The sequence below is a fragment of the Zosterops lateralis genome, assembly GCF_965231275.1.
Source record: "Zosterops lateralis genome assembly, chromosome: 15".
Lineage (NCBI taxonomy): Eukaryota > Metazoa > Chordata > Aves > Passeriformes > Zosteropidae > Zosterops > Zosterops lateralis.
This window is the reverse complement of record NC_139775.1, coordinates 5,797,458-5,813,094: the sequence shown is the minus strand read 5'-3', so window position 1 is coordinate 5,813,094 and position 15,637 is coordinate 5,797,458. Positions and strand designations below refer to the sequence as shown.

General features: G+C 42.7%; 1 protein-coding gene across 1 annotated transcript; it reads left to right on the top strand.

Annotated features, from left to right (window-relative positions):
• The first annotated feature begins 2,803 nt into the window (after nucleotides 1-2,803).
• Nucleotides 2,804-15,554, top strand: KDELR2 (KDEL endoplasmic reticulum protein retention receptor 2). The gene is made up of 5 exons (XM_083872401.1): nucleotides 2,804-2,974; nucleotides 9,642-9,742; nucleotides 12,134-12,292; nucleotides 13,321-13,573; nucleotides 14,338-15,554. The coding sequence occupies exons 1-5, from the start codon at nucleotides 2,884-2,886 to the stop codon at nucleotides 14,370-14,372; spliced, it is 639 nt and encodes a 212-aa protein (XP_083728527.1). The 5' UTR covers nucleotides 2,804-2,883; the 3' UTR covers nucleotides 14,373-15,554.
• The last annotated feature ends 83 nt before the right edge of the window (nucleotides 15,555-15,637 follow it).

Genomic DNA, 15,637 nt, shown 5'->3' with positions numbered 1-15,637 from the left:
ATTAATGAGCGGATTTTCTTGCCCTCATGATGCAGGAGCACAGACAGGCATGTTCAGAGCTCACAGTCCAAATGACTGAACATTGAAGTATTAACTAGAGGAATTGTAATTGATGGAGTTCTTGCTTTGCTGGCAACAGTATAACATTTATCTTCTAATGTTTTAGCTGGTATAATTAGCCTTACAAATACTTAACACCATCTCACTTAATATCTGTAAACTTCTTTTTGAGGGACAAAGAGAAAAAGAGAGAAGCCAAAAGTAAGTTCCTGCAGGAGAAATATGAAAACAGTGGAAAATGCTGATCTGTCACAGATAAAGCGGAGGAATATTTTCTGGTCCTGCTCGCCTCAATAATTTTTAACCATTGTTACATGGAAGAGAACTGTATTGATTTATCAAAGAATAGCCATTGCTAGAGTTAAAATCCCATTGGTTTGATGTACAAGCTGAAACTGCCCTAGGTCATCTTTAACTGGGGCCTGACATGTTTCAACATTTAATCAGATGTCAGAAAACAACTTAGATCACAAACAAGTTCTAAATATATACTGCATGAACTGAGGAAGGGGTTGAGATAATTGATGTCAGCTCTCTGCCTTTAATGTATGTATTAAATAGATTCCAGATATGCATCTGTCAGAGTTTTGTTAGCTAGTTTTATTTCAGTATTCACCTTTTCAGAACTGAGATGTTGAGATCTGACACATTAAATGTACACGTTTCAATCAAGCCAGTGTCAAACAGGCTGGTCCAGCCACTGCTCTGTGACTTATCTGTGTTTACAGACCTGACACGTGTACAGTGATAGAAGTGCCTCAGCACTGCAGCTGCTGATGTTACAGTTAGGAATTTTCACTTTCTCCCTTCCTGTTGCAGTTGGAACCACAGATTTGGAGAGTTCTGCCAGATGCTGTTGTACAAATTCTCCAAGTACTATATTTGGGTTTTTAACATGTATCTTGAAGTAGGCAGCTCACTGGTGGTTACATCAAACATCATTTGATGCCAAAAATTGTTCAATATCTTTTTAAAATAATTATCCTGTTAGAGTTCAGATCTATAAAACTTCAAATGCAACACAGAACCTCTTCTCTTAGGAAGTGGTAAGAGGTACTATGGAGCTTGTCAAGGAGTTGTACTGCTGTGTTGTAAGAGGAAGGCTTGGATTTGTAATCTCTGAAAATAAGTAAATTTGTTTTTGTCACACTGTGGGTACTTACTAAAAATCTCAATAGCAGGTACCAATCAATTCTCTCTTCTCAGGATTATGTAAACTCTTTAAAGATTCAGTGTTTGTACCATATTTTAAACAGAAAAATGAAAATATTCTAGTTAGGATTCTTTTCATAAACCTCAAACAATCCATAACCTTCTGCCGTGGGAACTTTTCAGTGTATCATTCTGTAACAGTAAAGTCCTTACCCTATTTCCTCAAACAGGGTGTGAAACAATGTAAACTAAGAGATTTTAAAGAAATCAGCTACTCAGCAAAGCACCACTGTTTACCTGGAATAAGCTGTTACCCATTTTCTGCAACCAATGGAAGTCCTGTTCCTGGACAGCTATTCCTATTTTTCTTTGCTGTTGTTTGGATTGTTGGGCTTTTTGGTTTTTTTTTTTTACAGAGAACATTGGAGAGGTATTAAGAGGAGATGCCTCTTTTGAACTGCCCACTGAACTTTGCTGATCTCGTCCTGTTTTAGGGATTAAGGACTCTGAAGAGGCAGCATGCTGACTCTCAAGGCATGATTATTGAAGAAATAATTGCCTTTTTTTTTTTTTTTTTTTTTTTTTTTTTTTTTTTTTTTTTTTGGAAGTTTACACAGAATCACAGAGTTGTTAGTGTTGGAAGGGACATCTGGAGATGACCCAGCCCAACCCTCCTGCCAAGGCAGGGGCACCTGGAGCAGCGACACAGGAACGTGTCCAGGTGGGTTTGGAGAGTCTCCAGGGAAGGAGAATCCCTGACCTGAGGTGCTCTGCAACCCTCAGTGTAAAAAAGTCCTTCGTTTTATTGAAGTGAAACTCGTGTTTTAGTTTATGGCCATTGCTCCTTGTCCTGTCACCAGGGAAAAGAGTCTGGCCCATCCTGGCACAGGCTGCCCAGAGAAGCCGTGGCTGCTCCAGGCCGGGCTGGAGGGGTCCAGGGAGTGACAGCCCTGCCCACGGCAGGGGCAGAGCGAGAGGATCCCTAAGGGCCCTTCCCACCAACGGGAATCATTCTCTGCTTCCATCATTCTTTGACCCTCTCGGCACCCACCTTAGAGACATTTATATGCATTGATGAGATCTTCCCCTCAGTCTTCTCCAGACTAACAAGGCCCAGCCCTGGCAGTCTCTCCTGAGGGAGACACCCCAGACCCCTCATCACCTTTATGGCCTCCCTATGGCCGGACCCTCTCCAGTGGCTGATGCGGATTGTCACACTGTTGGCCTACAAAACCTCAACTGAGAGCAATGAACCACCGGGAGGAACAGAGTAGAACCCCCAAAAAATAAAATTCTTTGCTCGTGTTTCTTTGAGGTACTCATGGTCTTCTCATTCTAGACAAATTTGTCCGGCCCCAGACATCAATCTCACAGCAGCACGCAAATAAAATATACAAATAATATATATTCACTAATACATATATATATATATATACATATATATATATATATATATATACAGAGATGAGCTGGTCGGCGGCCCCAAGCGCTGTCCCCGACCCGTGAGGGGCGGGCGGGGCGGGGCGGGGCGGGCGGTCCCCCCCGTTCCCGGCGTGCACCGGGGCGGGGCGGCCTGGCCACGTCCCCGGGCCACGTCGCTCGGTGCCCGCTGAGCTTGCGCCATCTTCGCTGCCCGGCTCCGGCTGCGCCGCCGCCTCTGCCGCCGCCGCCATGAACATCTTCCGCCTCACCGGGGACCTGTCCCACCTGGCGGCCATCATCATCCTGCTGCTTAAGATCTGGAAGAGCCGCTCCTGCGCGGGTGCGTGCGGAGGCCGCGGGGGAGGCGGACCGGGAGGCTGCGGGCCGCGGGGCCCCGCGGGAGCCTGGCCGGGGCCCGGGCGGCGTCGCCCCGAGCTCGCTGCGGCCGCGGGGGGTTGCCATCGCCCCCGAGGGACCGCGGCCCGGGGAGAGCCCGGCGGGCCGAGGGGCGGCGGTGAGGGGTGAGGGGGTGAGGGTCCCGCCTGTCCCGCCGGCTCGGGGGGCGGCCGCGGTGGAGCGGGGAAAGACGGGGAGGGGACTGACCCCGCTGGGCGCCCCCGGGGCAGAACTCGGCCCGGTGAAAAGGGACGGTCGGTCCCGTCCGCGCAGGAGAGGGGGCTCTGCCCTCTCCTGACCTCCCCGCGGCTCGGCCCCCTCCGAATGCACCGGGTGAGCGCCCGGGAGGGGGGGGAAGGAGGAGCCACATCCCCGCCCCGGGTAGGGGCGCCCCGGCGGGAGCTGCCGTTCCCCGAAAGGTGTAGTGGTTGCCATTATTTGTACTTTAATCCCTGCGCAGCGGCGCTCTGGCCGTGTCCAGGAGGTTCGCTCCTTCCTTACGTAACTGCCCGCGGCAGGGAATGAATGGGGAGGCCGGTTTGGTGGTGTCGGGGGAGGAATCCGTCCCCCCGCGGGGCGGGCAGCCGCCCTCCCTCCATCCCTGTGTCCCGCCGTCCCTTCCGTGGCCGGCCCGGGTTGTGCAGCGCCGGCCGCCGCTGACCCGCGGCTCGCAGCCTCTGGAGTGTCCCCGCTCTCCCTTCCCTCCGCGGCGGGCTCACGCACCCCTGTCTCCCTGGCTTTTGTGCGGGACCTGAGCCGTGTTCGGTGCCGCCGTGGGGCCGGTGGCGGTTCGCGGCGGGAGGCGGCAGGAGGGCGATCCCGGCGGGCCTGGGTGACGTGGCGGCGGGAGCTGTGCCGGGCCCGGGCCCCGCTCCCCCATCGGAACGGGCCTGCTCCATCCTGGTGCCGCGGTTCGGTGTGGTGGTTCCAGGGAATTGCAGGCGGCTCCCATAACTGCAGCATAACTGGTTTATTTCAGAAAACTGCGAGCTGTTGTCATTCAAAACGGGCATTTCCGTGCACTGCGTGCCGTGTTGGGCGGACCCCCTGCCCTGGGAACACCGGTTTAGTTGTGCACGGGAGTTGTAATTCTCTAAGGAAATGGTTTCTCCCTCCTGACCCCCTGGAGTCCCTGACCACTTAGAGTGACCCTTACTTCCTTCTCTGACCCCATTGGCCGTGGTCCAGCTGTCTCTCCTCTGAGCTGGGGGCTATAAATTGTCTCCCCTTCCTTTGCTCTCTCTCTTTCCCCCCTGGAAACTCGAAGAATAAACGCCTGGGATGAAGGTCCCGGGGAAAGGGCCTCTTCTGAGATATCTCACCTCATCCTTGGTATAATTCTCTCCAAATCCTCCTAATAACTGAGCTAGCTGAAGCCCCCGGGAGGAGGGCAGGAGAGGAAATATATCATACGGGAGTTTGTGCAGTTGACTTTGCCTTCTCTCCACTGAGCTTCTCCTTCTTTCACAAGCGAGAGTGATTGTTCTTGAAATCAGTGTACCGTGTGTTCATGGTACTGTTCAAATACTGGGTTAGCACTGTTGAACAGGTGTATCTGTAAAGTTTTCAGTTAAAAGCATGAAGGATTAGTTTTAAGTTGTAACCTGAAATAACTGAGAATGGGGAAATGAAAGAGATTTACACTGCAGGTAGGAGGAAGTACAGGTTCTGTACGCTGTCATGTCAAATCACTGGCTCATCACTTGGTAGCACAAAAAAAGAGAGTAAATGAATAGTTTTGTTTTTAAAAAAGTAAACTAATAGCCTTGGCTTTAAACAGATTTAAAGTAAAAACTGTTCTTAACTTTACAAAATAGGTCAAGCAAGCGACTCCATGGCCCACATGCAGTGGCAGTGCAGAGCTGTTGTTGCTGAGGTCATGGAGCACAAGAGCACCTTGCTTAGGCTCTGGTGCATCACAGGAATCTTGCCTGGATCTGACAGGAGAAGACTCTTGTGTAGAGTTTTGTCCTGTGTTTGAGAAATGCATTTGAAATTATAAACAGCAGGAGGGTTAATGATCTAAAAGATGAATATCATTTACTGTCTGAAGAAAGAAAATGAGAAAATCTATTGCAAGGCTGAAATTCAGGTAGAGTTTGAGCCAAGAGACTCTGAAGTGACCTTTGGATGTGAGGTTATTTACACAGTATAGTACAATGTGACCTGGTCCCATCTTTCTGCTTAAAAAGTGACCTGGTGTTGCTTTCCTTAAGCCAGTTATAATTGAGAGTCTCCACTAGTAGGGGTTTATTCATAAGAAAGCAGCCTCACACCAGTCATTGGTACAGAAAAGTAAACAGGCCTGTATCACACAGGTGATCCAGCTTTCCCAGGTTAGCCAGTGTCCCCGAACACGAACATACACACATGAGCTCCTTCAGTAGAAAATATTTGCTTAATTCATTTTCCTGAGGGGGAAAAAAAAATAAATAAAAGCAGGGATGTGTTTGTCAGGGTTTGTTCCTTTGGTGTCTTCTAGTGCTGCCTAAATCCTCAGGACTAAATCCAGATTTGTGTTGCTGCTGTGAGATTGATGTCTGGGGCCGGACAGATTTGTCTAGAATGAGAAGACCATGAGTACCTCAAAGAAACAGGAGCAAAGAATTTTACTTTTTGGGGTTCTACTCTGTTTCTCCTGGTGGTTCATTGCTCTCAGTTGAGGTTTCTATTGAGGAAACCTCTGTAAATACACATTTGCATATGTTTGTAAAGTCATACACGACAATATAAGTAGTTATCAGTTAATGTTGAGCAGCTACAAAGAGCCTCTTTTTAGAGGGCTTTCTGCCATTTCTTTACATTGTATGGTTATTAGAGCCATTTATAAATTAAATAAACTTACACCTCGTGGTTATTGGTGCCTAAGGAAACACGGGCAAACCAACTGCTACTTTACTGTGCACTTTTGAAGCGGCAGAGGCTTTGAAAATAAATAAAGGGTTGTAACTGCTGGCTGAGCTGCAGGCTGTGATCCACAGAGAGCTGGCAAACCACATGGGGCCGACTCCTCTTTTCTGGTTGCCTCTGTGTGTGTCTGAGGCCTTTGTTCAGGAGGACTCGGAGGCCTGGAAAAGCAACTGGAAATGAGGGAGACAGCCTGTGCAACTCCGCTGCAACCTGCTATTTTTTGGAGACTCATAGTCCCCATTTTCTTTCTTAAGATGTGACTCCTCTAATAGAAGAAGATAGGTGAGGCTAGGCTCATCTGCATTTGGAAGCAGTCTCTGTTTTCTGTGTTTAAGAAACTTTTTTTTTTTTTCCCTTATTTAGTCAATAGGTTGAAAAGAGAACAAGGGGAAAGCAAATCAAAACTTGACTTTGGATTTTTAGAGCTGGCAGGGAAACAATTTTTTGCATGTCTGGTTATTTGAGTTTCCAAATTTAGAATTTGGAAAAATGCTTGTCACTCAAAATAACAGTTCAAAAATCATTAGGAAGAGCCAGTAGGAAACTCCATTATTGACATCATGTCATAATGGGGAGATTCATGAGAGTTGAGGAATCCTGTTCTTTCAAACATTGTCCTGTTCCGACTGTATTTTCTTACCCATTTCAGGTCAAATTACATTGTTTGCAGTGCAAATCACTGCCTGAAAATTGATTTGCCTTTTTCTATGCCATTTATCAAGTGTTAAAGCTGACCTGCAGTTGCAGTGCTGTCAAGTTAAGTGCTGTATACTCTTAAAAAGTAGTGTAGATAGTAAACGTGTAGTATTTTTGCTAGGTAATATAGCTATATCTCAATTTTATGTGTCTACTGTGGGCCAGATAATATGCTAAGGTGAAGACTTCTGACAGTACTTTGCCATAGGCTGCTGCTAATTTGTCTGTATTTTCTCAAAAACTTCTGCTTTAGGTAGCTTCGAAATTTTTTCTCTCTCTTCGAAGGAAAGTATTCTCTTTCTCATTTAGGAGATTTATCTTTAAAATTAGGTTGGGTTTTTAAATTGGAAGCACAGGGGTTTTAGTGCTGGTACTTGCTAGCAGAACCAAAGAAGTTGTGGTTCTGTGGCTGATGTGGACTTGGTACTAAACTAAACTATTTTTAAAAGTCTATGATGTTTCCGTGGCAAAGTATGGATTGACCTTCCTTAGGAGAACTTTTGATTGTAGGTTTTATGGCTGTGATGTGCAGTTCATAGTTAGTAAGTGCTGTACACACTCCACAGCTCAGTGTCTCTCCTCCTGCCTGTTATTCCTTACCTGACTCACCACAGCAAAATGAAGTTGATAAGAAAGTACTACAGTTTCAGCTCTGCCCTCCTCCCTGGCTGTGAAAATCACCCGAATTAAAGTTTCATGCTGTGGCCTTCAGCCAAGCCGGAGCACAGAAGTTGAAGGAGTTTTTCCACATGTGAGGATGAAACAAAATGGAGAGGTTTGGCTCTTCCAAATTTGCGCCCAGAGCTTTGGAAGGAGACATAAAACCACTTTTATTTAGTTCAAGAACTAAGTAATGTTTGTGGGAGTAAAAGGAAAGGGAGAGGGATGAGAATGACATCATTGTAGCCTCGGAGTGTTGCAGTTGCCAGCCATGAACAGGGGTCAGTGCTGTGACACATACATGATGCATTTCCTAAAGTTTTGAAATGCATCAAAGTCCTACAACTGTGTTTACCTGTTCTCTTGCCCTGTTTTTCCTCATGGTTTAGATGTTTCTCCCAGTTTGTCTGTCCCTTTGTAGGCCTTTGATTTACAATTTAAACCTTGCCTAGTCTAGTCTAGCCCACTTTACTTGAAAATTAGTTTAATCTTGGGTTTCAGGATTTCACAACTCTTCTAAAGATTCAAAAATCAGCGAGAGTATTGAAAGCCTTAATAAAAATTACAACTTTGGGGTTGAGGAGGTGGGACTGGCAATGACTTAGAAGAATTTGTCAAGTATATTATATGTATTTATGACAGTATAGCCAGATGCAAATTTTTAGCTGTTATCAGTAATTAATGTCTCTTACGTGCTGGTTTGTTTTTTTTTCTGTTCCCAGTTATTTGCTAGAAGAAAATAGCATGCTAAATAATTTAGCCTAATTATATTCTGTAGTATGATGCTGCTGTGTAATCTGTCCAGGTGGATTTCTTTGTCCTGTGCATTCTGACCTTAGGACAGCTTTGCTTGCTGGGAGGTTTTATTGGTGACTTGTGATGCCAACAAGCACACCTGGGATGAGCCAGAGTGCTGCTTCAGCTCTCTGTGTTATGCCATTATAGTTCAAGAAATGTCAAATGTATCTTTTTTCTAAACTTTGGGAGGTGGTTTGTTCATGAATTTTGTGTTTGTTTGGGTTTTGTCTTTTTTTGGGGGGGTGGGGTGTGTGTGTGTTTTGTTTGTAACACTTGCAGCTTGTGTTTTACAGCTTTACAGCCGGCAGGTTTTGAGGTGGTTTATGTTCCCTGGACTTGTACTTGGGCCGTTCTGTAGGTGGCACATCAGGCTCACCTTGCAGACATTTCACATAGGAAAGTTGCAAACACACCCCTTTCTAACTGTTACTGTTTCAACCATTCTTGTACTTTATAGGTTAAATTCCTTCATCTGGAGCAGCTTATTCCATGTTCCTTAGGCTGGAGTGAAAAGGGACTTCAATAGCCACAGCAGATTGCCTTCTGCTAATTGCTTTATGGCACTGTTAATAAAAACCTTTCTAGAAATATCTCTGTATAAAGGGACAAGGATTTTCAGCCTTGCATCATAACCCTCTCATACAGAGTATTTTTCCCTCTTGTTTTTTGAACAAGACTTGCATGCTTAGCTGAACAGATTCAATTATTTTCGCCCTGGATGACTGAAAACAAGAATAATTGGAATAACAAGATAGAGGCACAGAGTGGGTTGTTTTGTCCCCCTGCTGTGACACACCACCACATCAGTATTATGGAGCAACGCTTCACCTCAGTTTTCGGAAGCTTTTAGTGACTGATTGTGCAAAGCTTTTATGCTTCTAAGTGTGCTCCAGTGCCTGAAGTACAAACAAACATTTTGGCATTGGGGCTTTGACCTAGAATCAAAAGTTGCTTTGAAGATGCAGTGTAGATGTCTGATATTTTATCTCACCTCCCTGTTTTTGTTTTAGTACATAATAACAAAGTGGGTTTGATTGTTTGAGTCTATGAATTGAATCACCTTATGTTTTCAAATCTATGTATTCCTCTAAAATCCTATTATTGATGCCAGCAGACCTTCTGCTTCTCACTGGGTCTGTTCTGTCTATTGCCCCTGTACCTTTCCAGCCATTCAGTATCTAAAGATTGTCCTGAGGCATGTGACAGCACTCTGAGGACTGAAAGCTAATGCACACTTGAGCAGTAATAATACAGAACAGATAGCTTGCAGGTGATATTTTTGGAGATGACAGTACCTGCTGTGAGTAACTTCTAAACCTTGTGTAGTGCCAGCACCTCTTCCAGCACAGGGTGATTTATGCTCACACACTACTGAGCTATATGGGCTTAGAATTCTGTTTGTACACTTTGGGAATGTGGATTTTTTCCTTATTTTGTGATCAGCTTGCTTAAAAATAAAGGATATGTCCTTTCTCATCCTGGTCATCAAATGTTTCAAAGCACCTCATCACTTTCTGAATGATTAATTATTTCCTTTATCACTTTAGGTATTTCTGGGAAAAGCCAGCTTCTGTTTGCACTGGTCTTCACTACCCGTTACCTGGACCTCTTCACTTCATTCATTTCATTGTATAACACATCTATGAAGGTAGAGTATACTAAAGAGTTAGAAAAGCAAGTGAGGTTGCATGCAGAGTGCATAATTTCATCAATAAAAGCCATTCTTAATGGTCCCCTGCACTGTCCAGTTCTAGACGGGCTTTGGATAAAGAATGTGGAATATGGACTCAAAATCCTACTTTTTTTCTGCACTCTATATGCAATTTTAAGAAACTGTTTATATCAGGACTGTGGCATTTAGAACAAATGGCATTTTGGTTATTGAAAAGACAAGCTTTTGGAAAAACAGTCCAAACTAACTGTATTTCTCAACTGAGACATTAAAGCTCAAGTAAATCTCCTCTTATTCACTACAAGGTAAATTAGTATTCAGAATGCACTGCTAGAATTGCAGCTACTGTCTGGTCAGAGGCTGATCAAAAGTGGACCAGAGTAAGCTCTAAGGAATGTAGCTTCTGTGAATTACACCCTTGTCACTTGCTCACTGAATGTCAGTGAGCCTGAATTTGAGTTTGTTACTTACTCATTCCTGCAATTCCTGGTGCTGAGTACAAGAAAATAAACCAGTAGTCTGGGAGAAGGCAGTGTTCTTTTAATCCAATTCCTTTATTCTTGAATTTTCTTGATGCTTTTCAGCTTTAATTTAGAGGGTAGTATGACTTTGCTAAGAGGAAAGACTAAAATAATCAATACCACAAGATGTATGGATGAATTAGGGAAATAATAGAAATGTAGAATAAATATTGTCTTAAACTTACCCGTGCTTTCCAACAAGTGAAATGTGTATGCTTAAGTTTTAATATTTGCAGTTTAGATTAGGAGCTGTGGGTTAAATAAAATATTTTTTAAACAGAAGCTTTTTCCACATGTAATTTCTGATTGGAACATACTGTTAGGTGCACTAAAGAAGCAGGTAGGGGAATTTTGCCATTTATTTATTTATTTATTGGTTGTGATTCAGGGCTATGCCCACATCTTTGTTCTGCGGCCCTCCTAACCAGAAAAGAAATGAGTGTGGAAATACTAACTTTCAAAATGGTAGTCTCTATTTCAGTTTCAAGTGCTTAGAAAGACTGTTGGATATAATTGTCTTTTCAGCCCATTATTGTAGTGTCAAGATGAGGCTGCTTGAGTGTCCCAACACAATTTTGTGTTATATATGTGTAGGAGTATATAATGTTACACAGTTGTTGAGAATAGTTGAGAACTTGAGAGAACTTTAGTTGAGAATTCAAGAGTTGGAATTCTTGAGATGAAGAAATCTGTTATATAAGAAATTTGGATTCATTCACACTTTCTTAGTGTTTTCTATGACCATACCTGCTGTGATTAGTTTACACCCATAGTAAAGATTCCCTGTATCCTGTCCTGGGGTTCTTTATCTCCACTCACTCAGGATGCTTATGTAGCAGAGCCTTTGGATTCTGAGCTTCTTAATACAGTATTTGTAGGTTTTTGTATTCGTGAGTAGAGCATTTAATGATTAATAGCATCTGCAAATAGTGGGAGTTTTAATCTGTTTCTTCTCCATTGCAAAGAACCCTTTTTTGATGTGATAAATGGTTTGGAACATTTAATCTTTGTGCTGAAACTGGCAGAAGCTAAAATATTTGTCTAGTTTGCTGTATTGTGTTGACTCCAAGACAATGAGTTCTGTCCTGACAATGGCAGATTGACCTTTAGAAAGTCTTAGATTCTGTCTAGTTCTGTTTTCTCGTCTGTAAAATGAAGCTTTTTGTTTATTCCACAGGGAAGCTATAAAGTCTACTGTGCTGTAACCTTTCAAAATGGTTAGACACCAGCTCAGATTGAATTCTAGGTTATTGCTTCTCTCAGTCTCTTAATCTTGCAGGTCTTGTGGCTTGTTGGTTGGTGAAGAACAGTGTCCAGTTGCCATTATTCAGATTTTAGAAACATTTAAAGGTCCAAAGCAAATCAGCTAACCTGTGATATGTTAAGTGGTTGTCTGAATGGGGCTTATTGGGTATTTTTTTAATTGCCACATGAGCCTTTTTGAATGTAGAAAGGCCCCTTTCATTATTATTGTGTGTATGCACCTGCATTTTTAACCTAAGTGTTGGGGGCCAGTGCTTCCCCTGCAGTTGCAGAATGTGTATTCCTTCTCCAGTCACTTCCTTAGTTCTGGAAAGGGTCTTCACCTTTGGGCAATCCCTTCAACCACGTGCATGTGATGCCTTTAAAGCAACAAGACCAGTAGAACCCAGAATCACTAATTTTGAATTATTACTCTGCTGACAAAAGTTAAGCACCACCAACAGCCTGCGTAAACAAACCACGTAAACAATGCAAAGAATCAAAAAAGACCACTCTTACTCCTCTTAGTGCTTATTCAGGGAGTGTGATTTAATCCTGGAACCTCAGTGGATTGTTTTGGGGTTGTTTCTTTCCTTGCCCTCAGCTCATCTACATCGCTTGCTCGTACGCCACCGTGTACCTGATCTACATGAAGTTCAAGGCCACCTACGATGGAAACCACGACACCTTCCGAGTGGAGTTCCTGATAGTTCCTGTTGGTGGGCTCTCTTTTCTTGTCAATCATGACTTCTCTCCACTGGAGGTAAGTTGATTGTAGGAAGGAAATTATATTTTTTTCACTAAAATATTTAGAATGTGAGGATGAGCGGTTTTAGCCTGACCAGTGAATGGTTGAAGGGTGTCTATGTTTAGTAGGTTCATGCTAATCCTTTCCTCAGTGAATCTGTGTGGTGCAGATGTCTGTGCAAATTTAAGGCACCTCAGGGGACCAGCATTGTTATCAGCATTGATTATTTTACTAAGCAGAACACTGTGTTTTTCCCAGTACACTTTGATGGCTGTATTAATTCAGAATTCCTTTTGTTCTGTTTGTTAAAGAACTCCCCAGGAATGCAGTTGGTGAATAGTTGGTGCCACCTGGTGAAAACAAAAGGAATTATACTACTACTTAAATTTTTAGAATTGCAAATACTCCAGACTATTAAAAATAATTACATTACATTTAAAGTGCAACTATGTGTTTAATTGCAGAAAAATGATATTAAAAATGTAATTATGGAAAGTTCAAATAGCTAATTCTTCCTACAACATAGAGAGTAACTTTAGATGGTTGTTTTACATAGACTGAGCTGCCTTTTTATATTGAGATTAGTATTATAGAGTAAGGGAATCTGAATTGCAACACTTCAAGACATAATTTATTTTCTTTTCTGTGTTAACTTCCTCTTTTAACAAATAGATAAAAAATGGAAGAACATTAAGGAGGGGGGGAAAAGACTTCAATCTTCTCTGCAGCTTTCACAGCATGGACTCTGTAAGCTGCATTTCATGGCAATGTGAACTGGATGCACACAAATTCCCTCACAAGTAAACCTGTGTGTGCCATATCAGCAGAGGGCTGGTGTGGAGAGTTCTCTCCTCCCATCCTCTGGTTGGTTATGAAGCTTTCACTTAGTTTTTACTGTACCAGGAAAAGTTTGCCAGAATACTGTACCTATATGAATAGGTGTTCATCCATAAGAGAGTAAAAAGTCAAGCCAAGTCAAATGTTTTCTGTCCTGCTCTTATCAGTAAGACAGTTCAATATACCTCTGTTTTTTTTCCTTTCAGATACTGTGGACCTTCTCCATCTATCTTGAATCAGTTGCTATTCTCCCTCAACTTTTTATGATCAGCAAAACTGGGGAAGCAGAGACCATCACTACTCACTATCTTTTCTTCTTGGGTCTGTACCGTGCCTTGTACTTAGTCAACTGGATTTGGCGCTACTACTTTGAGGGATTCTTTGACCTCATTGCTGTTGTTGCTGGTGTGGTCCAGACCGTTCTGTACTGTGACTTCTTCTATTTGTATGTTACAAAAGGTAAGTAAGGCAAAAACTTCCAGCTTCAGGTTGTGGAATGTAGCAGCTAACAGGTTCATAGAGATCTGCTGCCATCAGCATTACGAGCTCGTTAATTCTGTGTGCAAATTAGTTCTGAAATATCCTTAATTTATCGAGTATAGTTTCTGCTGGTGTACAGTGTTTCTGAGGTTTTTTTGGGGTATGGGTAAATGATCTGATGAACTTTTGGAAAAACTTAAGTATAGCTAAATATACACTGCTGTTGCCTTCCATGGATAAGCATGATCCTCTTGCTTCCCCTGACCATGTACATGGTTACATGCAGATCCCATGCTTACAGACACCTTTCTCAGTAGTTGAAATACCTATGTGAGTGTTGAAAGTGTGTTGGATGTTTCTGTTTCTGCTGAGTTAAAAAGCAGACACTTCTGCTGGGTGTATTCTGCCCTTACTCACATTTCAGCTTCCATCATGTAACCACAAAGCTGCATGGGACTGTGCTATTTTAATCATAATTTTTAAGAGGCTGTGGTGAGGAGCTAGTATGTCCTATGAGGATGAAAAGGGGGAACTCTAGGGTGCCGCAAGAGGGCAAGGTTAGAATTGTTAATTCTAGTTTTACCAGTATGTATTGAAAAGAGAGAGGCAATCTGGGAGGACTGTCTGCAGTGGACCCATTTGGTGTGAAAGGTTTTGATCCCTGTGATATTTTAACAGTGTGTGCTTCTCCTGCATCACAACTTTGTTTTGCTGACTCTTCTCTTTCCCACTTTTCATTGCAGTTCTCAAGGGAAAGAAGCTCAGTTTGCCAGCGTAAGTGCCAAAACATCACCAGCATCTGTCCTTTTGGATGCTTGGACAGAACAATCCTTATCACAAGCAAAGGTGAAGATGCTTGAGACAGAAAGTCAGAAACACAGCTCTTTATAGTGCAGGTAGTCATCAGCGGCTCTGTAAGAACGGAGGAAGAACAACCAGCAGATTTCTGTTTGATGCATCTTGCCTTTATCTTTTTTATTACTATGTATAAAGATTTTTTACATAAAGAAACTTATACTGTATTAATAAATTCAGTGTATGGTTTCAATTGGAATAGTTCCAAAAGTGAGATTTTTGTGAGATTGTTTATGACCAGGAACAAGTGCAAACGTTTTTTTAATTTTCAAGATTTTCTTTGAAATGACTGATTTTTATTTTCTTTTTTTTTTCCAGTGCACAAATATGTGCATCCTTGATGGATGGTAGTCATCTGTTCTTTCCCTTTGATTCAGTTTTCATTCCACTATATTTATTTTTTTCCAAAAGGCGAATATATGTCAACTCTAAATCTGAAACCACCAATGTTTGATGTGATGTGCTGGTGCCCAGTCTTTGTGCCATCTGCTGACATGGAGTTCCTTATTCAAAATATATGTTGGTGCTAGAAGAGGAACAGCTGCATTTTGTAGTTGTTCCCCTTCTAAAACAGACTGATGGCAAGAGGGCAGTGAGGAAATCCCTTGGGGCCACAAGGATAGGCTCTTTCCTGTTCTGCCATGATGTCTGGGGAGGTAATCCCAATAATGAAAGCACTTGGCAGCCCAGGTATTGAGAGATAAGAGATGCAATTGTGTTAATTAGTGGCAAATGTTTGTGACTGTGTTGTTTGTTCAGGAAGAGAAAGTTAAATATCTTGGATGTCCAGCCCTGCTCCACCATTACTGCTGTAGAAATGGGAGGGTTGTAAGTTGTTGATTACAGAAATCTGTGGGTGATCATTTCAAACAATATCTACATTTTCTTATTAATGAATGCTTTATAAGCAACTTCCATGTTCGGCTTCAAGTGGTTTTCAATGTCACTTTTGGACAATTAATATTTTTTTTTATAAACTTTTCAGAATCAGCAGCACCAGTTATTATTCTTCATCCTTTAAATGATTCCCTTTTTTTACTGAGCTGTTGCATGATTTATCCTGTGTTACCATCCTCAATAAACACTTTATGAAATGGTGAAAACATTTTGGGTTTTTTTCATTTTTTTCCTTCTTGAACATGAAAGTTTTTTGTTTGCTTGGGGCTGGATAAAAAGTTGTGGTGAGGA